This window comes from Phyllopteryx taeniolatus, chromosome 3 (genome assembly GCF_024500385.1).
Source record: "Phyllopteryx taeniolatus isolate TA_2022b chromosome 3, UOR_Ptae_1.2, whole genome shotgun sequence".
In the NCBI taxonomy this organism is placed as follows: Eukaryota; Metazoa; Chordata; class Actinopteri; order Syngnathiformes; family Syngnathidae; genus Phyllopteryx; species Phyllopteryx taeniolatus.
In genome coordinates, this window is record NC_084504.1 from 22203123 (window position 1) to 22229618 (window position 26496).

The 26496-nt window shown below is 39.9% G+C and overlaps 1 protein-coding gene across 3 annotated transcripts in view; it reads left to right on the forward strand.

The window, feature by feature from the left end:
* The first annotated feature begins 707 nt into the window (after window positions 1-707).
* The window catches only part of msh3 (mutS homolog 3 (E. coli)), a 46759-nt gene continuing 20970 nt past the window's right edge, over window positions 708-26496 (forward strand). Inside the window, exons 1-20 of one of the 3 annotated variants that reach the window (XM_061767647.1) lie at window positions 708-997; window positions 2820-2928; window positions 3533-3762; window positions 4415-4645; window positions 4731-4847; window positions 5523-5640; window positions 6851-6990; window positions 7299-7465; window positions 10292-10401; window positions 11661-11775; window positions 12487-12571; window positions 13317-13426; window positions 15361-15493; window positions 19382-19569; window positions 19646-19814; window positions 19904-19968; window positions 20865-20981; window positions 21179-21286; window positions 22202-22316; window positions 22628-22785. In XM_061767647.1, the coding sequence (XP_061623631.1) occupies window positions 863-997; window positions 2820-2928; window positions 3533-3762; window positions 4415-4645; window positions 4731-4847; window positions 5523-5640; window positions 6851-6990; window positions 7299-7465; window positions 10292-10401; window positions 11661-11775; window positions 12487-12571; window positions 13317-13426; window positions 15361-15493; window positions 19382-19569; window positions 19646-19814; window positions 19904-19968; window positions 20865-20981; window positions 21179-21286; window positions 22202-22316; window positions 22628-22785 (2720 nt within the window). In that variant the 5' untranslated portion in view covers window positions 708-862. The remainder of the gene's footprint in view (window positions 998-2819; window positions 2929-3532; window positions 3763-4414; window positions 4646-4730; window positions 4848-5522; window positions 5641-6850; window positions 6991-7298; window positions 7466-10291; window positions 10402-11660; window positions 11776-12486; window positions 12572-13316; window positions 13427-15360; window positions 15494-19381; window positions 19570-19645; window positions 19815-19903; window positions 19969-20864; window positions 20982-21178; window positions 21287-22201; window positions 22317-22627; window positions 22786-26496) is intronic. The other 2 variants (XM_061767645.1, XM_061767646.1) reach the window with 2 other exon arrangements.

The window sequence follows — 26496 nt, forward strand, 5'->3', positions numbered from 1 at the left end:
TGCCTTACTTGGCTTAATAAAGGTTAAATAAATAAATACAGGGCTTTCATAAAGTATTCACTCCTTTGGCTTTATAACCTATTTTGTTACATTACCACTTCTAATTTAAATGTGGGTATGTATTCACCCCTTTGTTATGAAGCCCTAGGTTCCAGCTCGGTGGTACAGAAAATGGATAGATGGAATCCCTTTTTCTTTTCCTCGTTATTAATTAAAATATTTTGTTTCATTTTAGTCTTTTTAATTTGCCATTAATTATCGTTTATTTTGTTTGATCTGTATATGGTTTATATTTGTATAATTGTGATTGTTATTATGACGATGTATTTTTAATAATTATTGTCTTCTTTGTCTCATAATAAATTAAAATATAATAACGATTATAATAACCAAGTGATGGATAATTATTGGAAAATTCCAAAATCATACTACGCCTTCAGTTTTGGTCATTCATGAGCTCCTGTTAAACCTTATTGACGAAACCGGATAACCAGTACTTCCTTTCAAAATTGACTGCGGTTCGGTAAATATTTCCATCTGCTCGAAGCAATTTCAGATCATCTTCAGCGACGTAAAGCTTTACCTAATCAAAATATAATATATATATTATGATGAGTTGTACTAGAAAACAAATATATTAACAGACACGTTTTGGTATAGTTAACAGTGAAATTTCACAACAGGATATTTAAATATTATGGCGCGCTTCATTGTGTTACGTCACCAACGCGACTGTGAGCTCATCACACGCGACGTTGTGTTTTGAAAAATTGCCGGAGCGTTCCTGCAACCTTCTGACAGCGCTGCCTGTCAACTCAATCAACATTTATGGCTTCCGTCAAACTAACAGTTAACGGTTAGGATGCCTAAAGCTCCGAAGAAATCGTGTGCCTCTCAGACGTCCATCAGCAGGTACTTCGGAGCCTTGAGCGGCGGTGGTGGCGGTGGTGGCGGCGCGCCTAAAACCCAGACGGATTGTAATCCCTCCAAAGGCAAGGTGAGGCCACCATCATGTGCCATGTGAGAGGTTTTATCCTGCTTCTTTCACAGTGGCCTTCAGTTGGTAATTATTTAATCCACCACGTAGCCTAAATCTGTACCATGTCAGAATCAATAACAAAAAAATAAAATAAAATAAAATAAAATAAGAGATGGGCGAGTACCGATTTCAGTATCAGGTATTTCAAGGTATTGGGTACTCGTGAAGGCTGCCGATACCAGCCACCCTTACTGAAAGATATCATATGTGAATTCTGCCGCCCCCTAGGCTTGAATTCAGCATGACAACAACAGAACACGGTGCTTCGTAGGGGGTTCCTTGTATGTGATGATTCTCCAACATTCTACATTTTAATTCTGTTTTGAAAGACAGCCATCGCTGAAAAAGATGGATTTATCATCGGAAGAGGCAGTTGATGGAAATTTCACAGTTATTGTTGATGGAAATTTCACAGTTATGATTGTGTACATGCATTGCTCGGACGTTGCTGAACTTCGTTTATTTTACATCAGGCACCTTGTTGGGCAGCTAATGGGTTTTCAGAAAGTTTTTTTTTCCCCCCCATTTGTTGCAATTATTATTATTATTATTGTTTGCATTTACATGGTTATTATAATATGCTTATTTTCTGCTACAGAAATGAAAAATAATGTTTAGTGAGCTTTTTACAGAAAAAAAGGGCAGCACTCCACCAACTGCTACTAAAATGCGTCATATCTGTCCTGTCATTTCCGATACGTAATTTTCGGTGGGACATCTAGTGGGAATGTCTCTGGTAGACACAAAATAAAAAAGATCAAATACTGAAAAATACAGCAAGATGTTAATGGAACTTATAGGTGTAATCAGCATTGTGTCATCTCCTCTCGTAGTGTCTATTTTTTTTTACAAAAAATAGTTACATACTATTGCAGGTTTAAGGCAAAAAAAAAATAACAAATCTGACATTGAGTAAATGCTCTTTGCCAGTAGTTGGCATTACACTGCAGCGGTTTGACACATTGGCGAATCAGAATCAGAATCAGAATCAGAATCATCTTTATTTGCCAAGTATGTCCAAAACACACAAGGAATTTGTCTCCGGTAGTTGGAGCCGCTCTAGTACAACAGACAGTCAATTTACAGAACACTTTGGAGACATAAAGACATTGACAAAAAACAACAACAAACAACAATTGTGCAAAAAGATGCAGAGTCCTCAGTTCGAATGGCTAATATCGCAATAGTCCGGTGCAATGACCATTGTGCAAAGGGCACTGAGACTTCAAGGAGTGTATGCGGTTTAAAGTGACGAGTACTGCGATAATCTGGGACAATGGTTGTGCAAATGTTACAGATACTCCTCAATCAGTGTGCAAATGGAGCAGATGCTACTCTGGCATGAGTGGCCACTATATGCAAATAGTGCAGCGCGGCGAGACAACTACAGTGAGTGCACGAGTAATACATAATACAGAAATGTGACAACGAACTCAAGTCAAAAAATTGCCAGCTTGTTGTAATGGAATTGTAAGTTAGCTGTTCAAGAAGTTGATTGCAAGAGGGAAGAAGCTGTTGGAATGTCTACTCATCACGTGCATCAGAAAAAAAAAGTCTTTGTTCACAATTATCAGTCATTATGTTAATTGAAATTTGATGTATCAGATGTACGAGTGGTATTGGTACTCGGTATTGGTGAGTACTCAAGAGTGAATACTCGTACTGGTATCCTTCTGGAAAAAAAAGTGGTAATAAAAGAAATAATGCTCTCCCCGATGACCCACCATTGTTGTCAACCTGTCACCACCCATCTACAGTATTTTCTTTGGCCTCCGTACAGAAGCGTGTCTCCCGACATCATGACGCTGAGCTACCTTCCAAACAAGCCAAGCTCTCCCTGCAGGTGGATGACGGAGGCCTTGACACTGGATTCACTGACAGCCCTGCAGGTGACGCTAATGCATCTGCATAAGAGACAATGCTTGATGCAGACACCATCCTGTTATTTTTAAAACCAGTTTCCAGGTGTCTTAATAACATGCCCGTGATGTCTTCTATAAGACACCCTGAACAGGCCAATTGCGGTCTATTCAATACCCTGAGATTACAGTGATTTGGATGAATGAGAATACAGTATATTCAAAGGCAGGCCCATGAATTGATTTTGTCAAAATACCCGAAGGATCAAAAATTATAGCACAGAGTTTGGGAAACAATGCGAAGGGCTGTGCTGGTTTTCACTTGTCTATATTTTGTGATAGCAATCTTTCTTCTTTGGAGCAATATTTATATTGTAAACAAGGCTACAAATATCAGCAGCTGCAAGAATAATTTTATTTGTATTGTACTGCTATTTCATTTTATTATGAGTGTATATGTATATATATTATCCTCCATTGCGTAATATTTTTTTGAATGAATACAAATCCAAAATTCCATGCTTTACCATCTATTATTCCACTGCTTTTACTGATATATTATATATAATTAATTCAGAATTTTGGTATCGTGACAACACTAAGTGCAACAATGTTTTTATTATTTTGTATTCAGAGCAAAAGTTGCCATTGAGCAGGGGACCAGCGGGTCTGTGTCCCTCTACCTTAGAGAGGCTGAGAGGCTTCACCTGCACGACTGATCCCAGTGGCGTGAGCTGTGATATTGTGACTGTTGTGAAGGAGGCAAGCAGTGGTAGCCATGGCAGTTCTACTGGTGTCAAAAGTCAACACAGCAATAATGACCAGCTCACAGAAAAAGACGAAGAAGAGCAGAGTTCAAAGCAGGTACTCAATGGCGCACATCATGAGAGGTTATGTTCATGATGGCAGCATTTTGTATTTTCATGTTACAGGGACAAATGGGTCCAAGTTGACATGAATACTGTGGCACATGTCACGTTTTGTGAAAAAATATGCTACTGAATAAAATGTAAATATTGAAAATGGAGATATGTACTAGGGCAGCGCTATATATTGGTTGGGTCACATCGCAGGGTCCTGCGCAATGTTGGTGTATTGCTATGCAGTCAATCAACTGTCATATTAATAAGTGACCAAGAGAGGGACCTGGTTGGACATGCTAATAAGATAAGCACCAATGTTACGGTACATTTTAACCCGTCAAACAACATACACAAAGAGGAGACCAGAGTGTTAGTATACTTATTTTTTTGGATGATAACTATTAATAAGTACACGGGAAACAATTAAACGCCTGCATTTACACTTGCAGATTACACTTGGGGCAGGGGGGAGACCCACGGCGTTATTAAGGGACACACTTTTGCACTTTTCTCAAACGCTCATGTTTCAAGAGTTATTAGAGGTACAAACTAGAGTTTTGTGTCTGTGGTCAGCTTGTGCAGTCTTTTGTTTTGTTTTTTTACGAAGTTAGTCTCTGTCCCGTAAATGTAGTCCGTGCATTTTCTGTTTGCAGACGTTCTGCATTTCTCAGTTTGCCAAGCCAGCAGGCAAAGGAGGACAATGTGCTGAAGGAAGGGCTACAGAGGTCAGCCTTCCATCAGACAATACTGCCCTCTGCAGACGCACAAAGTGTGCGTACACTCCTTTGGAGCAGCAGGTCATCCAGCTGAAAAAGCAGCACAAGGACGTCCTGTTGGCTGTGGAGTGTGGATATAAGTATAGGTTTTTTGGAGACGATGCTGAGGTGAGAAGTCACTCTCAAATATATTTAAAGCAAGCATGCAAACAAATTTTTGTGTGTGTGTGTGTGTGTGTGTGTGTGTTGTTAGATTGCAGCGAAAGAGCTGAATATATTCTGTCACCTGGACCATAACTTTATGACGTGCAGCATCCCCACACACCGATTGTTCGTTCACGTCAGGCGATTGGTGTCCCACGGCCACAAGGTATGAATTTGTACTACAAAGAATTTTATATAGAAGGAAGGAAAGAAAATTGGGGCTCCAGTGCTCGCTCTACTGTTGTGAAGTGTACAGATTGACATCATTACATTATTGTGGCAAAAAAATTATATTTGTGAGCGCAAACTTGAGATACAAGTAACGTGTGGTGGCAGTAAATAATGAAGAATTCATCAAAAAAGGGTCTTTAAGATGTTTTATTTACGTTGTGCATTTAAAACACATCTTAACAACGGCCTGCTAGCTTAGTGCTAACATATAATGGAAAAAGCCATTGCCTTGCTAATGGTTACCATCGATAGCCATGATTTTAGAACCCTCAAAGCATTGGCTCTTCCTACCCATTGTTATGATCAAGCTTTTGAGCTTGTCAATAAACAAATTGTACATTAAAGATTGTTGCTGATCATTAAAAAGCATCTGTCTACATTTAAAAATAAGAATCATAGAAGTCATTAAATTATTATTGCGATAAAAACAATTTCACTGGGGATATTGGAGCTGTTACAGTATGCTTTTCATTGGACAGCACCAAAATATAAAAAAAATGTACATTAAGTGACACTTCATAACACCCCATATGCTCCGTAGGGTTACTTTGATATTCAAGAAGATGGTTCTGTTGTTATTAACACTGCAATGTTGTCTTTTACTGCATAGGTGGGTGTCGTCAAGCAGACCGAGACTTCCGCCATCAAAGCGTCAGGGGCCAATAAGAACACTCTGTTTACGAGGCAACTCAGTGCTCTGTACACCAAGTCCACACTGGTGGGAGAGGGTATCCTTTTGAAATGCACAATCAATGTTTCCGTTTGAGGTTTTTTTTTTTTAAATCCAACATTATTGGCATTTTCGAGGTGCATATTACTCTTCTCAGTCAACGCATGCATACATGAAGTCAAGTCAGATTAAGGATTACTGGAGTCCTTTATGATGGAGTTTTCTATTTTCTTTTACTGGAAAAATGTGATCTTCACACCTTAATGGCTCCAAATATCCAGTGTTGGTTGGCTAGAGCAGTGGTGGGCAAGGTATCGAGCATTAAAGAGTTAACGCCATGTACTTTGCAGTTTCTTTAGCTTTTTGTCGCTTTTTGCGACATCTTTTCCCAAATAAGAGCAGCATCAATAAGCAGAACATGAGAGGAGAGGAACCATTTATACAGGAAGTTCACATTCAAAGTACTGTAGTAGACTGTAGCACAAGGGTTGACATATTAATCCCACATTCTTTATTTTCATCATTTCATCATCATCATTAACATTATCAATAGTCCTGTATTATTTCTTGCAATAGTTTTGCTGTTTTTTTTTTCCTCCTAGAATTTGGAATTAAAATGTATTTATTTGTTTTTTTCTAAATGCTTAACTTATTTCTTATTAAAGGATTGGCTCATTTACTGTAATTAAAATAGAAATATTGGTAAAACTAAGAAATTTACATATGTGTGTTCTTTTAAAAAAAATAATAATAATGTACACCAGTAATAAAAAGAAATATTTTTTTTATCTGAGAATAAAAAAAATAGTGCTTATTATTTACGTTAATAAGAGTCGTAATATTTATTGGATTATTGTCACCCTCTTTTTTTTGAAAATTGGTTAATTAAAATGTATTTGTTTTTCTCATTAAATAATTGTAAATAATAGTTGCTTTATTTAACTAATGGTATTAAAATATTGGTAAAATAAACAGTTCTACTGAGGCATTCAACATTTGTTTTCATTGAATTAAATATTTGGTTAGGCAAATGAAAAAAATTATAAATAATGTAATACTATTTTAAAAAAAAACATATATATATATACATACTACTTTTTTATAGGTTTGTTTTAAACCTCATCTACAAATGTGTTTTTTTGTTTTGTTTTGTTTTGTTTTAAATCAAATGTCACCCTTGAACACAAAAGTTTGCCCATCCCTGGGCGAGAGAGTGTGTTTGTGGCACTGCATTTCTCCAGCATCATTGTCCTCAACAGTCCAATGAGACATCAACCCCGTGTGCGGTCCAGACGACGTGAAGGAGGGCGGAAGTCACGATGCCGTGTCGGAGCCAACTGACAGCATCCTGTTGTGTATCAGCGAGAATTGGGACAAGTTGAAGAAGCAGCTCACTGTGGGGCTGGTGGTGAGTTTGACTGGCACACTTTCTAATCTCATCTGTACAGTCATGTACTTATCTTGATTTGAGATTTTTTTTGATATTGTACATCTCTCATCGTGGATTTCATTACATTTCGCCTGTGTAACTAACTACCTATTATTCCGGTGGTGGCTTTGTTACAAGTTGCTTGTGGGGTGGGGGGATTAGAATCGTTATTACTGCCACCCAGCCCGCACTGTCACACTCTCATCGGAATATGAAATGTTCATACCCTTTAATCTGTACTAATACTGTAGTGTCTGTAATATAATACATGTAATTTGTGGATGCAGGCAGTTCAGCCCAGCACAGGAGAGGTTCAGCTGGATTCTTTCCCTGACGGTCAGTCTCGCTCCGAACTGGAGAGCCGTGCCTTGAAGATAAACCCTGTGGAGATCCTGGTGCCCTCTGATCTCTCAGCGCAGACCCAGAAACTGTTGCAGAGCATCACAAATGCCAGGTAGCCACCAGGGGGCGTGGGGGGCCTTTTATTTTATTCTAATTTTTTTTTACTGCACAACAACTTGTACTTCATGAGGTTTTTACCTTTTTCTGCATCCATCGATCCATTTTCTATAGCGCGAGTCCTCATCGGGGTTGCAGGCGACCAGATGTCTTCAAAGACAATTTTAAAACAAGACTCGCACATTTAAACACAGAATATACTGAGAGAGAGAGCGAGAGACTGCAAGAGCAATGGATAAAAAAAAAATGGCGAAAATATCAAAATTAATAACACATAAAGTATAAAAAAATAAGGTGTTTGTATCCCGGAGAGGCTAGCTGTACTATTAATTGCCTTAACTGGTTTAAAAAAAAAAAAGTTTTGCGCAATAATAAAATAAACTGCAAAATAGTGGGACCGCGCGGCACGGTGGCCGACTGGTTAGAGCGTCAGCCTCACAGTTCTGAGGACCCGGGTTCAATCCCCGGCCCCGCCTGTGTGGAGTTTGCATGTTCTCCCCGTGCCTGCGTGGGTTTTCTCCGGGCACTCCGGTTTCCTCCCACATCCCAAAAACATGCATTAATTGGAGAGACTAAATTGCCCGTAGGCATGACTGTGAGTGCGAATGGTTGTTTGTTTCTATGTGCCCTGTGATTGGCTGGCAACCAGTTCAGGGTGTACCCCGCCTCCTGCCCGATGACAGCTGGGATAGGCTCCAGCACGCCCGCGACCCGAGTGAGGAGAAGCGGCTCAGAAAATGGATGGATGGATAGTGGGACCGCGAAGCGTGAACCACGATATAGCGGGGGTTTTACTGTATTTTGTCAAAACCACAATGGAAAACCGTTAAGTCAGACACTTTGATCCCCAGGGTGCCTTCACCAGTTACACTATTCCAACACATGCTTTCACATACACTTGCCCATAATGTCATGCTAAAACGTCAATGTTAGCCGTCATATTAAAAAGCAATTACACGTGCTGCCCAGCGTTGTGCCGACAATTGAGCCCCGACTCCCTCTCGGGCTTTCTCTCACTGCATTATGCACAAATGAAAATCAAACGACGGAGTGGGAGGGAGGGAAGTGGATTAGATTAGATAAGGTTGATTGGATAAATAGAAAGCTGCCTGCTGCTGCTTTCTGCCTCTGTTGTCTCTTTCCCGGTGCACATTTGTCATTCTTCACTCTCATTTGGGTTTTCCTTTTTGTCTTTTGGGTCGTTCATTTGTGTGCTTGCAACAGCGCCTGCGGTCGTTCTTTGAGCGCTATACAAGGAATGCCAATCAATTAGAGCAGCGCGTTCAGTCCATTTAGTTTGGCAGAAAATTATAATTCATTAATTACAAGGCCAGTCAATCACACGGCGCGTATAGTCAAACAACTAGAGAGACTCACCTTTACAGTTTACACTTATGCACACTTTAGAATCTTCAGTGAACCTAAGATGCGTGTTTTTGGATTGGAGGAGGAAAAGAAGGGGACGCCTGGCAACCGGGCGTGCGTGTCTGCAGAGAGGCAGGTAATGAGCCCCCGGGAGATTGGTTGGTAGCTGGGTGCAAGATTAGCGGCCTTCCCTCAGCACCCTCTAGCCTGCGGTCACGAGCCAGCTTTGTGAGGGGAATATAAGCGAGTGAAAGACCTTACTTGGTGAGGCTTTTCCCACACGAGTGTTCTCAATTTTTTGGTTTTTAAGTTGATAAGCAACTGCTGTGAAGGTGAGGTGGCAGTCATGGCATGTAATTGTAACTAAATAAACAAATGTAACATTCATTAAATGTCCTTATCTGTTAAACACTAAGCCATCCAGCCTAGATTTTGATGGATCAGTAAAACCAGTTTTACAAACACCAAATCCGATGACGTTAGGATGTTTTGTAAAACACAAATAAAAACATAATACAATAATATACAAATCTTTTTCAACCTCTATTCAGTTGAATATGCTAAAAAGAGTTTAATGTTTAATGTTATTTTATTTTTTTTTTTTTTCAAATTGGCACTCATTTTGAATTTGATGATAATTTGATAAATTTAAGACCCAAAAAATAATACTCTTTGTAAATGTTGAGTCAAAGTGAATTTTCTTTATTCAATGGATAAAAAAAAAAAAAGAAAAAAAAGGTGCCTGTGACAGGTGGAACCAAAAAGCAAATACAGGCTTCATTGTTAAGAACACCAGCACCTGTATTCACTTCAGGGATCTGTAGTAACTGCTTTGGTAATCAATCCCCTGACATGATCAGCCATCATCCAGTGCATAGTACCTGTAGAAATTGTGACACCCACTCAGCCCTGCTGATATGAAATATGCAGAAAATAACTGCTGAAGCGTGCTGATGTTTGTGAGTCTTATGAATCCAACCTTTCACATAAGAACACCCCACCCCCCCTCCCTTAAAAACAAAAAAACCAACACAAAAACACTTTGGAGACTTTTTCAGCCAGTTTCATGTTTGGTAGAAGTGCTTCACTGAGCTGGACTGATCGATAGAATCTTATCATTTGCTTGAACTGACTGCTTAAATGATTTATGAGGGTTATTGGAACAATAACATTGTACCTCCCAGTCTGACCAGCGGCGGACGTGATGAACGATGGCTCGCGCGTCTGTGTGTGTCGGGATCCAAAGCCACGTGTTTTCCTTGGTTGGCATGGAAACAACAGATCTGACAAACCTAGCGAGTCCTTGAAAGCAGTATTGCAGCATAAATGAATGAGATGCGATGAAGCGGCAGATATGCTGTGTGTTTGCGTGCATGTGTGTGTGTGTGTTTTGTTTTTTCCTTTCAGTAGGTAGGAAAATGACATATTTGCTTTTATTCATGTCATTTCCTTCCAGTGCGCAGGCTGACGACAAGGTGCGAGTTGAGAAGAGGGACAGTGCCCACTTTGAGTTTGCCTCTGCAATGAACACAGTAACTGAATTCTATTGCCACAATCAGGTTGGAGGTGTGTTTATTTGTGTTCTATTCTTCTGCCTAATTATGACATCTTTTTAATCGTTTTTTTTTTTACGAGGCAGAACCTTAAAAGGCCACCACAATCCACTCCGGGATGCTTTTCAAACTCCACTTTGTTTGTTTAATTATTATTGTAGGAAATAATAGAAATACAAATAATCTTTTTCAGAGTCAAACTGTCACTCTATAAAACCTTGATTAATTGTACAGGCAATGTTCTAAGTAACATTTTAACATTACCAATTGCAATACAAAGTGTACAAAGAAGTTAACCACTGTTAAGTTATTGTAAAATTAAGGAAATTGAACTGCTGTGCTCATGCAACACCAAAGGCAGGCTGACTTGACATACACTTTTTTTTTAACAGTAGGGCTGTCAATCGATTAAAATTTAGAATCGCAAGATTCCCATAGTTAACTCACAAATTAATCACACATTTTGTCACTGTTCCAAATGTACATCCTTAAATCGCCATCTTAATGCTAACACACTAAGTAAAACTCTATTGACGGAAAGTTAGCATCCAAGTCACCGGAGTCATACTCCTTCAAATAACGAATATTCACACACAAACGCTGTAGGAACATATACAGACAGATAATATAACAATACTCACAGACATATATCCTTCCTACTCAGTGTAAAAACGAGATATATAATGCAGTTCAATTGCGATTTTCTTCTTCTGCTCATGTAACTTAATGTACTGTTGGTGTGTTATCGCAATCTGATGTGAAGCTGGCTTCTTGCTGTCGCACTTTGAGTCTCTCCCATGTATTTGAACAGGACATTTGCTAAATTTTTATTTTTCACTATGAAATCATCCATCCATCCATTTTCTGTACCGCTTTATCCTCACTAGGGTCGCGGGCGTGCTGGAGCCTATCCCAGCTATCTTCGGGCGAGAGGCGGGGTACACCCTGAACTGGTCGCCAGCCAATCGCAGGGCACATAGAAACAAACAACCATTTGCACACACTTAGAGTCTTCAATCTACCTACCATGCATGTTTTGGGGATGTGGGAGGAAACCGGAGTGCCCGGAGAAAACCCATGCAGGCACGGGGAGAACATGCAAACTCCACACAGGCGGGGCCGGGGCTGTGCCGCCACTATGAAATCAATATTGGATTAGAAAAAATTGGAAGGTTATGGATATTTGACTTCTAAAGCCATCGATGGCAGTGAATGTGTTCTAAGTGGTTCATGACTGTGTTGGATAGGTAAAAATGTGTTTGCGTTGTCCAGGTTGTCATTCTTTATCTAGTGTGGCATCATTGGAGAGCCCCGTGATCTGCTGTTTGGGTCCTCTCATCCAGTACCTCCAAGAGTTCAACTTGGAGAGAGTGCTTAGAAGTGAAAGGTATACAACAGACGTATGTCCTTCAAAACTCAGGCTGTTGTCACTCTTTTTCTTTTCAGTCATACATTAGTCGGCATTTTTCATGCATATTCTGTATGAACACTCCAGACAAACTCAGATCCTTCTAAAAGTCGACAGAGTGCTTTGCTTTCCTTTTACGTTCTGTACACCAAGCACTGCAGATTCACTTCACCTTGTATCGCAACAACTGGGAGTATACCTAAAGTAGACCATGAAGAAAACTCAATTCTTATCCAAATTAATGAGAAATGTGAAGGCAATAATACTGTTTTCTGATCACTTTTTAGTCCGTTTGTGTGTTCATATTTTGAAAAGAACTCCTATTATTATAGCGTGAGTTTGCTTTCAAATGTGAACACTACCATGCTTGTTCAAACCCAAACAAGTGTCAATTGAAAAACGTAATGTTGCTCATTGCAGTTTGGCACAGGCATCTGTACAATAAGCTTGGTTTTGGTCTGTTCAAGATGCCAACGTGAACCAGGACCTAATGTGTCATTTAAAGACACATGAAACACATTTTAAGCTGTATTCCATGCCATAGAACAAAGTTACATGTGTGTAAAAAAACAGTCTGAAAGAACTGAGTTCAGTTTGTGCAAAAAGAACTACAGATGAAGACACCCTCAGAAACTGGACAATGTTGTGCTTTTGCTGGATAGTGGGATGATTTAATGTTATTCCATGCAGCTCCTTCCAACGTCTGAGCGGTGAGTCACAGGGAATGATCCTCAGTGCGGCCACCCTCAGAAACCTGGAAATTCTCAACAATCAGGTGATTTCTTTTTCTTTCTTTATTTCATGTGCATTGCCACTACTTAAACTGAACTGAACTGAACCTGGGGCCTGGCAGTCACGAGCCTTGTTCTTGACCATGTGTTCAATTTGTTTTATGTACAGTATGCAAGGCCACTGAGTTGAATCTGGATCTGATCCAAATTAATGTAAATACAACATATTCAGACTTTGTCATATCTAATCAGGTCAGGTTATAATTTGTTATGCTCATGTAGGATAAGGATTCATAAGAACGTGCATCTGCGTATAACTTAACCTCCTTTTAGCTATGAAGATTTAGATTTTAGTTATTCATTCACTGATTTTACAAATGTTCTCAACCATCAATGCTCTTCAGTTCAGTATGTACCATCCAAACTCGATGTACAACAAAATCCTCTCCCTCTCGTCGTCGCAAGGCGGCCTGGGAAGATTAACCGGCTGATTTGAACCGCTTCTCAGTTCCCAGCAAATTGTTCAGTGACGAGTTAGGGTTGCGTGGGCGACGGCTCAAAGGTTCAGCACGACTCCTGTGGGGCACGCGGATGTCAGACATCCTGTGTGTGTGTTTGTGTGTGTGCGCCGGCACACATACACACAGAATAGATTTTGGTCTTAGTTCAAGTCCTCTGTCCTCTTTTATTACTTTCTGTCTCTTCCCTTAATCAGAGCTAAAGCTGTTTCTCCAATTATTAAATAAATGCGTGTATCACTTTGTCGTTGTGTTTTATGTTAAATAACAGACAGATGGCGGCGTGAGGGGCAGTCTGCTGTGGGTATTGGACCACACGCGCACTTCGTTTGGTAGGAGGCTCATGAGGAAGTGGGTGACCCGTCCGCTCACAGACCCACGGTGAGTACACAACCTCTTGCACCTGCCAAAGCAACAGGTGGCGCTATAACCTGCAACCTTAAGGCCACTTAGCAGCTATTTCAGGAAAAGTCATAACAATGATGAAAGAAGGAGAGGGAGAATTATACATGTGGACCGACGGTGAAGTGGAGTTTCTTCTGAATAGGGTTTAAAAATTTTGGGAATTTTCGGAAACTTTTTGGGGGAATTAACAGGAATTGCAACTGGCATTGCTGCAAACTCAATTCATTGTCTACTAGGGATGGGAAAGTACCCATTTTTTTCAGTGTGCTCTGCACGGTACAATATGCCCAAATGCACCTATTTTTTTCGGTCTTTGCATTGCCGCTTAGTGTGTGCGCACATTTGTAACTGTATTCTGCTTCAAAGTGCAGCTCACAGACACGAAACAGAAACATAAAAGTACTCGTGCGAGCGGAGGATTTGAGACATGAAAATTTGAAGAAGCACTGCCTTCATTTAAATCTCCAATGTGTAATAATTTGGGTTTTACCACTGTCCCGTACTTTAAAGGAAACACAAGCAATATAACTAACTCCTGTGTTCGTATCCTGATATATCACTTGCTTGACACACCGTGCAGTGACATCAGGTATTGCCAAAGATTTGCAGCCCTTTTGTGTGGTCGAAGATTTGTCGTTTGGTCACTTCATCAAAATGCTCGACCCACGTCACGTTTGGAAAAGGCGTGTGTCCGTTGGTCCAATCAACCAACGCTTAATCCATCTGTTAAACAGCAGGGTTTATTTTTTTGTTTACATTTTTTAGGTTTTAATTTGTTATACATATTTTATACTGCTGTGACGTGTGTACGTGTGTCTACCCTGCATCCCTCATTCCAATGTCCATACCTGACTCTACTTCCTACAAAGAACATAATATACATGGTTATTCTATTCATTTATCCCAGCCGAATTGGGGGACATGCTGGACTGGTCGCCAGCGAGTCGCAGGGAACATACAGACAAACAGCCATTCATACTCATAATCACACCTAAGACAATTTAGAGTCCTCAATGAACAGAACATGAAAACCCCGCAAGCACAAGGAGCATATGCAAATTCTACACAGGAGGGGCAACCCGGATTCAAACCCCAACGTCAGAACTGTGAGGGAGATTTGCTAACCACTTATCCCGTTTATTCAAAAGAACTCTTAAGTCCTAGCAAAAAATAAACCAGTGTAAAAATGTAATTGTCTTTCTTCCATTATAAAAAATCTCCAGCTATGACTTTTCCTAGCTAAACGTTTCAGTAAAAGGATTTCGGTTTTGGAAATTTACTGTAAATGTTTTCACCCCTTTGGAACCCTAATCCTGAATATTGCTCTTAAATAAAAAGTTAACAAAATGATGATAACTGCAAGGACCTGATTTCCATTCATTTCACTATTTTCACCCATTGGGATTAGTAGATTGGTGGGTCGGAGAACAGAAATAAAACACATTGATTGCTTGAAACAACCTCTCACTTATAATGTGGCGATGCTTTTCCAGTTCCTTCGTTTGTGTCACGCTCACAGCGGAGGGATTAAAGATGTGATTGAGCACTACACTCCAATTATGTCGACAGCTCCTCTGCACAATTTCAGTGTCAGTAAATCCCAGATTACATCCATTAATTCCATGACAATGCATTCAAGGCACCCCCCCCCCCCCCCCCCCACACACACGCCAAATATGCATTGTGATTGTTTGTGATATCACTTTTATTACTTTGGATTTGGATATTCTTTATCTGCTGTTTTTGTGATACTTGACACATGATACAAGTGAATTCTGTCAAATGAGGTTCAATTGGAATTATAAGAGTTTATTAACGGATATGAATAATATACAGGTACTTGTGGCCATAGCAGCGGCGGAAACACTATTATGTACCTTTTAAATGCCTTTTTCTGTTCGGATCTCAAGGTCCATCTTGGAACGGCAGGATGCAGTGCAGGAGATCCTGGAGTCTGATTCTCTCACATTAAACTCCACAACATCCCTGCTGGTGCATTTGCCTGATCTGGAGAGAGGAATTTGCAGCATATTCAACAAAAAGGTACCAATAAATAAAAAATAAAGGGACAGGGAATCTAAAAGATTCCCTTTTTGTTGCACCTTTTGCAATTTTACATACACATTCTTGAACATTTTGAATATCAAATAGTTTTAAACTTGGCTCGCGTGCCACTCAGTAGTGGGTACTTCTGCCAAGGCTGTGATTGTTGTTTAAAATGGTAAAAACATCACAAATTATACCCCAAAACAATATATTTTCAAACTCATCATACAATATTGCCCATAAAAATAAATGGCTTACAGATTTATTGATTAAAAAAAGAATTTGCACCAGACCAGCAATTAGGGTATTTTTTTTTCTTCCAACTAATAGCTCTGCATAGGTCCCACAGAAAAAAAAACAAAAACAAAATCCAAACAGATGAATTTGTGAATAGGTAACCATGAATATGCAGATGAATTCATGTATGCTCATCATTCTATAACTTTATTCTTGTAGTATTTTCCATTTCTAGATACGCAGGGAGACATAGAGAGACACAACGAGAGAGACAGAGACTCTTTGAGAAAGAGACACTGAGGGACAGACACTTTCGGCACTGAAAGACTGAGGCACTGAGAAACAGGCAGAGAGAGACAGCCAAACACAGAGAGACAGAAAGACAATGTGATGAAGAGACAGCGAGCTAGAGAGAGACGGAGGCACAATGAGAAAGAGAGACACTGAGAGAAACACTGAGACACTTGAAGAGACAGTTAGAGAGAGAGCGAGAGTTTACCTGAAAGTATCCCACATTCTCATTTCCCATCTGACTCATCTTTAAAATGTCACAGGGTCTCGGCCACCCGTTTGGGTGTACTATGTTTATATCCTTCATCAGACAAAAACAACATAAATGTCACTCAATACACGCACACAAATAACCTAATATTCATGCTGGCCGTCTGTAGATATATGGGAGTGTGTGTAATGGCCTGTATCTATGTCTCCGCTCAATGGTGGGGGTCATACTATTGGGATGCAGCGGCTCCGGGGTTTGCGTGTTCCAAGAAGAACCAATCCAGGGGGCTGCTGACATGAGGGAACCTGTAAAGCATTAGTTTGTGATGAATACCTGAAAGCATCATCACACTGTGACTCTCATTAACCCTTAATGACGCAGGAGTCCACTCTAATTCCACTAATGGGAATCATAAAGTGCAATAGCCTCGCTTCCCAAGAGGCATGCCCGCGCAGTGCATTGATAAATCAATACTTTTGATCAGAACTGATCACAAGTTTGGCCTTTGAAGATGCTGCACAATTCATGGCGTAAACATTATATATTTTGTAGCATTAATATTTGATTACCTCAGTAATGTGCTGATCAAGCTATTTTCATAAGACGGTTTTGTGTGTCCGTTGTTTTAGAGAACTAGAAAGTCAGAGCACAATTTCTCTGTAAGGCAGCTTTGGTGCAGAATTACAAAGGAGTATAAGAGCCACACTTATAGTAACGTTGCGAGAATAAAGTTGTGTATTTTTGAGGAAAAAAGTTGTGTATATATTATTTTTGAGACAAAAGTGGGATGTTTTTGAGAAGTCGTTATATATGGTGAGAATAAGCGATCAGGATCCCAAAATCTTGAAAATCATTGTCACTGTTTCCTTTGAAAATAGAAAAGTATAACTTGACAAGATGGACAATACTCATCCTTACGCAGTCAACAAACTGCTCCTCTGTCGTTCCGCATAAAAGCCCTATTTTTGTTTAACTCATCCCAAGTGCCCATCCTTCATAACATTGTATTGCAAACTTGGGACAGTACACTCGAAAACTGCTCTGGGAAAGGCCAGCACTAGACAATAGTAACAGTGCACTGAAATGACCCAGACAGAAGGAAATGCAGAGTTGAAAGAGTGTTGTGCCCTTATAGCATTTAGCATTTAGCAAATAGCATTTCTGAACAGACGATACGTGATATGCGATAATTTAGTTTCTGGCATTTAAAGAACGTTCACATGAGTGGAAAAGATCCTTTCTTCTCGTCGCCTGTCATTTTGCCTGGCCTCCTTGTCGAGATTACACTCGGCGTTGCCATTTGCACCTGCCTTTCAGACGCCTTTTTTCTTTTAAGACGGAGAATCAGCCATCAAGATTTATCTCAATTTGTTAAATCACATTGTGCATGCTAAATTAATCTATTTGCATTTACCCTGCCGAGAACGTGCAAAATGAACTGCATGGTTATTTGGTGTGTTTGGCAGATGCGATCCTACGTGCACATGCTTAGTAGGTCAGCTTTCACATCTGTTTGCGTGAGCAATTAAATTTGCACTTGCATCAGACCCATAGTCCTGTAGCTTTTTTTTCTTTTAAGTGTGGCAAAAGCTACATATATTTTGTTTATAAATCACCTTACAGGCACAACAATGAAGACACCATTTGCGGAAGTAGGAGAGGAAGGAAGTGTAATTTTATGAAACTACAAACCCCAATTCCACTGAAGTTGGACATTGTATAAAACGTAAATAGAAAACAGAATACAATGATTTGCAAATCCTTTTCAAGATATATTCAACTGAATACACTACAAAGAAAATATATTTAATGTTCAAACTGATGAACGTTATTGTTTTTTGTAAATAGTCTCTCATTTTGTCTTTGAAGCTTGTAGCACGTTCCAAAAAAGCTGCGACAGGGGCAACAAAAGACTGGTAAAGTTGAGGAATGCTAATAAAAGCACCTATTTGGAACATTCCACAGGTGAACAGGTTCATTGGAAAGAGGTGCGTGTCATGATTGGGTATAATTGTTCACAAGCAAGGATGGAGAGAAGTTCACCACTTTGTAAACAACTGTGTGAACAAATAGTCAAGTTTAAGAACGTTTGTCAATATAAAATTGCAAGAAATTTAGGAATTTGATCATCTACGGTCCATAATATCAAAAGTTTCAGAGACGCTGGAGAAATCTCTGCATGTAAACGGTTAAGGTTGAAAACCAACACTGAATGCCCGTGACCTTCAATCCCTGCATGAAAGTCCAGCGTCATTGTGTGAAGGATATTGCCACTTAGGCTCAGGAACACTTCAGAAAACCATCGCTAAATCTACAACTGCAAGTTAAAACTCAACCATGCGAGGCGAAACGCATATATAAACAACACCCAGAAACGCCACTGGCTTCTCTGGGCCGTCGCTCATCTAAAATGGACTGACGCAAAGTGGAAACGTGTGCTGTGGTCTGACGAGTCCACATTTCAAATTGTTTTTGGAAATCATGGATGTCGTATCTTCTGGGCCAAAGAGGAAAAGGACCATCCAGATTGTTATGAGCGCAGTTTAAAAGCCAGCATCTATAATGGTATGGGAGTGTGTTAGTGCCCATGGCATGGGTAACTTGCATCTACCATCTGTGAAGGCACCATTAATGCTGAAAGGTACATACAGGTTTTGGGGCAACATATGCTGCCATCCAAGCAACGTCTTTTTCAGGGACATCCCTGCTAATTTCAGGTGTTACATGTTACAACTGTGTGGCTTCGTAGTTAAGAGTACTAGACTGGCTTGCCAGCAGTCCAGACATGTCTCCCATTAAAATGTCTGGTGCATTGCGAAGCGCAAAATACGACATGGGAGACCCCGGACTGTTGAGGAACTCATCAAGCAAGAATGGGAAAGAATTCTCCCTACAAAGCTTCAACATTAGTGTCCTCAGTTCCCAAACGCTTACTGAGTGTTGTTAAAAGGAAATGTGATGTAACAAGGTGGTAAACATGCCCCAAAATGAGTGAATATTTGCAAAAAAAATAATTGTATTAGTTTGTAGTGTACTCAATTGAATGTTTGTTGAAAAGGATTTGCAAGTCATTGTTATTCTGGTGAAGTATTAAAGGTGTAAAGGGCTGCTATTTTGCACGTTTATGATTTTAAAATGTGCTGTAGTCCTCCACGCAGGAGTTCTTCCTCATCATCAGCAGCCTTTGTCGCCTGGCGCTGGAACTGCAGGCCCTGCTGCCAGCTATTAGAGCACAGATCCGCTCTGGGCTCATTCGAGGACTCCTGGTGGACACTCCGGACCTGCTGGCCCCGGCCCACGACTTCCTCAGCGTGCTCAACGAGAAGGCAGCCAAGTAAGTATTGTAGGGGGGAATGAAAAAAATGGAGGATGGAAGAGCGTGAGTATAATGTCAATATCACATGTTACAGGTGTGGGAATAAGACCGAGCTCTTCTCTGATCTGTCTGGCTTCCCAGTGCTGCTGGAAAGAAGAGAGCAAATCCAGAAAGTTTTACAAGAGATTCAGGACCATCGCAAACACGTCCGAATTGTCCTAAAAGCCCCCGCCCTCAACTACACCACTGTGTCAGGACAGGAGGTACGTACTGATGGAGCCTGAGTGGCCAGAAGTCAAACAACAATGACATGGCAGCTTAGTGCGTGCGTGTTTGTCTCCTCTGCTGACAGTTTCTGATTGAGGTGAAGAACTCACAGTCCTCCATTGTTCCTAGCGATTGGGTCAAAATCAGCAGGTGAGCTGCAAAACACACAAATGGAAAGAGAGGGAACTATTTTTTCTTCTTTAAAGGTCCCATGCCATCAATGTTTTATTTTTAGTTTTTATAATTTTTGACTAATTCCTTTAGTCTGGTTTGCACAATAATTTGGGTTGAAAATGCATAGCATGCCCTTTGTCAAGCTATTCTAGTTGGTCTTTTCCGCCTGGCATTTGAGACGGCTGGATTTCTCATTAATATTTCATGTAAAAAGCTTTGCTCAATATCTGACATTTCTTACTTTCATTACTTTAAATATAGATAACAGCCTTGCTGTTCATCTCGGAGACCGTCTCGGCCAAGCATTCATAGCGACGTTGCGTGACCCCCTTGAGAGTCTAGTACAACAGGAAAAAGCAACAAAAAGTCCGAAATGCATAATTCTAGGTTTCTTTTCACTAAATTTTAGCAGACAGGAGTGTAAGTACTAGTAGTAGAGCATTTTGGAACTCCCTGAGATAACTTGGTATCAGGTATAGAATCTTTATGCACAAAAATGTTCTTTGACTTTGAGAAATATGTACTGGACTGAGCGGGCCAGTATCTATGCATAGGTGGCGGCCCGACACAGCGGCGTTCTCGCCCCGGGTCATCGGGCCACCGTTAATGCCACCGTGAATCTCTGACCCTGGTCGATGCAGAGTATTGAAGTCAACTCGCCCACCAGTCGACTAATCAGTGTAACTCCTACTCCATTTGTGGGGGTTTTTTTTCTTCATTTTTTATTTTTTTTAATAGTCATCCCATCTGCAAGAGGCAGACACTGCTTCCATTTCATCAGTGGTGCTCTTTTATTTGACACCAGATGTATTGGAATGCACGCATCACAATGTAAATTAATCCCACGAACATAATCTCCTTTTGCTGTGCAGCACCAAAGCGGTCAGCAGGTATCACTCTCCCTTTGTGGTGGAGCGCCACAAGAAGCTGCTGCAGCTCCGTGAGCAGCTGCTACTGGACTGCCAGAGGGAGTGGACCGCTTTCATGGAGTACGACACACGCACGCTCACACTCATATACTGTACATGATAAACACAGCTTCAAGCGTTCAGTCAGTCCAGTGTTACCTGCCACAATCATGCTCTGTTCAAGTGCACTAGCAGTGTCATCTACTGAGAATACAATTATACATTTCCAGTAATTTACGCTTGCAAATCTTTTCCTTCCTCTCCTTGCTCTCTTGCAGTCAGTTTGGGGAGCACTATCACACCATGAAAAGGGCTATTAGTCACCTAGCAACCATGGACTGTCTCTTCTCATTGGCTGAGGTTGCCAAACATGGGGACTATTGCAGGTGGTGCCCTCATGTAATTGTACTGTGTACTTGTGTGTGTTTGAATTGCTTTAATGTGTATTAATATACTGAATGTGTGCACTGTACGTGTTTCCTGTGTCATGTCCTATAGTCTCGGGCAGGCGGTGCGTGGGCGTATGCATTGGGCTCAGTGGCATGCTCAGCCAGAACGCTAAGGTTTCTCCCGCTCACTAAGATACGCACGCACACACCAGCCATACAGTATCTGCATACAACCCAAATAACATGTCGTCTGAAAAAAACCTTTGCGCCAAAATCCTTGCTGGAGTTCCAAGTCATTAGTTAGACCACATTGAAAAGAGCAAAAAGATTACAGTACTACAAAAACAAAAAGTATGACAATGTATTTTTAATGTTGCGTACTTTATGAAAATAAAGTCTCAATATTTTGACAAAAACTTTTCTGAGAATTGTTCCGATATATGAATAAAGTCATAGAATTACTACAAAATGAACAAAAAGTTCAAAAACGCACTGCCTCTCCCCCACTGTGATTCTTTTTCCACTATCTTCCTCTTATGCCTCCTAAATCTCTGATCTCATTCAGAAATCCAAACTCTCCACCTGTCAGCGCGATCCCCTGTCCAGCCTGTCCTCCCTGCTTCCCCTCATAGCCACCAATATTCACTCTTATCTCTCCACTATAATGATTCCATCATTATTCAAAACCACAGCTGTCACCCCGTACAAAAAAAAAAATAATAATCTGGTTCAGTTTTTGTTTTAGTTTTTTATTTATGTTTTACTCAGCGTCCCATCTTCATTGGAATTGGGGTTTGTATAACGCTTTTATATAAATGTGTTTTTTTATTTAATGGCTGTGCAATTTATTGTGATTATTTTTTTGTGGTGTTGTTGTTTGCAGCTGACCCGTGGTTTTTTTTTCTGTTGCAGACCAAAGGTGTCTGACAATGAGCGTCAGATTGTGATCAAGGATGGCAGACACCCTGCTATAGACCTACTAATGGGCGAGCACAGCCAGTATGTGCCCAATAATGCACAACTACAGGTACGCACGCATACACACACGCGCAAAAGCCTTGACACAAATCTAAGTTAAAACACACAGATGTTTCCATGCTCCCAGTTCCAAAATAAAATGCCAGCAGCGCATATGCATCATAACATATTTTTCTCACACACATGGATGTGCATCACAACACAAACACGCGTCACCTGTCACTATTTGAGAGGGTTCCTGTTGCAACAAGTCAATGCGTCTAGTGCACCCACCTCCTCAGCATCCAAATATCTTATTACTGTATATCACTCCCAAGCCATCTGTCTTTGTTACAACTGCTCTCTTCTACCTCACTTCAGGCTGATGGAAAAATAACAATGATCATCACTGGCCCTAACATGGGGGGAAAGAGCTCCTACATCCGCCAGGTGGCCCTGATCTGTGTTATGGCCCAAATAGGCTCCTACGTGCCCAGCTCTGAGGCCCGTCTGGGCATTTTGGATGGCATTTACACCAGGTAGGACACACAGTGTCAGTGCACACATATATACATACATTCAACAATATATACATAAATATAATAGACTTTCTGGAGAAAATTTTACTGATTGCTAAAGATTCAAGAATTCAGTTGACAAGTTGAAGCGTAAAATCCGGCAAGCGGCATTTAGACAAAAGTAGAGCCACGCCTCCTACCAGACTGCCTATTACGGCATCTTTCAATGTCGTATTTCCTAACCTTGCGAAACCTAACAAATGCTTTGTAAAACTTGTCGAAAATAAAGATTTTATTGTAGAAACCAATAAGTGCCATAGACATTTTACTGCAATTAGCATCATCTCCCCTTTGAAGCCAATCAGAAGCGCCCAAGTATTTATGTTATCACGTTCTATCACATTCTGCCCTAAACAAAAATTACTAGCTTTCACCTGGAAACCAGAAATAACAAAAAAAATAATAGTCATATGCTGTTCTGTTTGAACTCTTCAATTAAAACCCCAACATTAGGTTCAAATAGCGGTACATTCCTCCTTATATAATAAATAATAATAAAACCATGTCATTTTGATCTATAGTTGCCTATGCAAATACTATTATGTGCAATACTGAGCATTAATTCTCTGTATAGAGAACCGATAAGACTTTTGTGAACTTTGTTAATTGATGGGCGTAACAAGGGGATGATCACAACGATTGATTAGTGGACCAGTTAATGATCGATGGGAATTCTGACAATTGTGTAGAATTTTTTTGTTGACTAATCATGTTGCTTCAACCCTCATAGGATCTATTAATTTATTTGTTTGCGTACACGGTTTTCATTTTTTAGTAAAAAAAAAAAAATATTTTTAAAATATATTAATAAAAAAATAAATAAAACTAAAATAAATTGAAAATATTAAAACAACAAATTGATTAATTGAGCAATAAATTTCCTTTTCATAGTTCTAGGAATTTATGCCCCTTTTACGCTTAGTATATATAAAAAAAATTTTTAATAAAATCTGCTGGGCTCAGTTTGAACAGTTATTAAGGATCGGTCAATTCAATGTTATTCCACTCCAGTCCTATCGGTGGTGGCAATGCCAATTACAAAATTAGCAAAGATGAATATGACTGTTTCTGTTTCTGTGGATTCAAAGTTTACACTGTGTTAAATAAAATGACATTTAAAAATATCCTGTATCCACACCTACTGGAGCACATTTCTGGATCAGATGATTTTGAGTAAACCTGCACACACAAAAACTTGTTGAAACACATGGAATCAAAATTAGTGGAGATAATACCATTGGGTTTGAATCCACTACATTGTGCGTGTTACTGGTAAGTGTTCACTTCAGGGGCATCGCAAATTTCACTATATTTATTCTGAATTGATGGACAGTTACCATGACAACATCGAAGGTCCGTTATTTTTCATTAGAGTAATTGCATGTGACTAGTCTTTCTGACTACCTGAAGAGGAAAAAAAAAAAAAGAATCTTGTCACCAAGTATCACCATGTCGAGTGTATTTTTAGGCATGACACTAAAGACTAATCTGCGGTAATCTCATCATGTTCTTCACTACACGGGAGATGAAGCATGGTAAGGCTCTCTGTTCCGATGGGAGCTCACCAACTATACAATACGTCTTTGTTGGAGGAGATCTTTCTATTCTATTCAACTCTACCTGCACTTTCCGTTCCTCACTGTACAATATACAATATTCTCTCTGTATTTCTGGCCTTGCTGCACTCAGTGATTAGACATAATGGCTTGCAGATGTGTGTAATTGTCTTTTCTGTGGGTTTAGGCATGTTCTTATAAATTAACCCAGTGGGAGCCAAAACTCTGTCAGCATACCACGGGGTGTGCGTGCGTACGTGTGTGCGTGTGCGTGTGTGTATTTGTATTCTTGAAAAAATACAGTTTTGGGGAGTTTCACTTCATCTTTGAGTAATGAGGTTATGTAGTGTGGTCCTTAGGCCAATGAAGCCACTTCAAGGTTATCAGGGCTCTAAATGTCTTTTAGTGACAGAAAGCAATAAAACCCTACCCCCAAAGTATATTGCTGATTGACACATATTGCGTCGTCGTATACTGAGTTGTCTTTGGGTCATATTGAGACAGATGTAAGTGCAAACAGTGCAACCCCTATGTTCAAACAAAATGTGTTCCTTATTTGGAAGATTTTTTTACTAGTTAAAATGTAGTGGAACCTTGGTTTTGATGAAAAATCTGTACCAATAAATCTGATGAAAACAAATGATAGGAAATAATGTAAATCCAATGAATCCATTCCAGACACCCAAAAGAGTTTTGACACCTGTACTTCAGATACTCATTGATCTGAAGTTTAGCATGACATAATGCAGTTTTATGTTATTTCATCGACATGTATTGTGGGAACAAATCTTGCCTTTGCTTCATAATGGCTGTACAACAAATTCATCACATGTGCAGAAAAAGAAGAATGTTTTAATCTTGACCCATATCAGCCCAGTGGAGATGTAACATGCACTGACCACTTCTAATTGGATCTTCTTTTAACACTGTGTAAGTTTACATGGACACTAATGAATGAGGCAGATAAGGTTCTATTTAAAATAAGAATGCAATAACAGTGTAGGATTTCCTTCAGATCTTAACCCAAATAACCCTTTTGGCAGCCCTGACTGCTGGATGGCATCTTCTGTTTCGGTGTTTTATGGCAAGAGAACTTCTATTACTAATCCAAGATGAGATGAGGATAAAAAAAAAAGAAACAAGACATTTGTGGGCTGTAGAGGGAAATGTTAGTTATGTTCCATATTTGAAGACAAGTGGCCTTGATGAAGTTCTAAAGGGAGCATATGACCACAGGATGTAAAGTGGGCAAAACTCCCAGGATACATGCACTATGTTCTGTGAACAGGATTATGAAATGAATATTCTGCATCTCATGTTGGCTCTGTATATGGCTGGACGAAGTCTACAGTTATTGCAGTCCATGTAAATATAGCCTCTGAGCCTGATTGTTAGTACTCAACACATGCATAAAAACGTAATGTTTGATGGTCTTATTTATACACTGGAACATCCAAAGTCACATTTGACCAAAATATGCAAAGGATTAACTTAGCTTTTTACTTGGACATTTTGAAGCTGCAACTAGGGGTGTTCACTAAAAAAGAAGAATAAAAACCGTAAATTATGTGAAGTAAGCAGATTCAAATTCAAAGTAGTATGACAAATGAATGTAAGTTAACTGAGATTTTTGTTTTCGTTTTTAGGGTTCTCCAGTGGATAGACTATTTTTAACGACATTTGCATTGACAACGTGAAAAAATGTGATCTGTGAGCTGCCATGTTAACCACTTACGCATTGTGCCGCTGTTCCAGGCCCAGAACACATTCACACGCACACTTGCCGACAGCACACGGCACCCAACCAGGCTCTTAAAGGCACTTATCTAACACGCAGTCGCTACAGTAGCTAATATTTTCAAGAAATATTATGCTTGCAATTTTTCAAATACATTTACAATGTGTTTATAAAGTGTTTAAAGCATGCGGAAGCAATTATTGCGAGCTTTGGGTTGGAGTCATATAACAGAGGCTGTTTGTTTGATTTGGGAGCTCCTGTGTTGTTTTTAGTCAAGGGATTTGATTGGGTGGAGGTTAATATTCAGTGTCTATTAGAAAAATGCATCCAATAGCTAATTAGTGTCCCCTGATAGAAGAGTGCTGTCCTCTGTTCACC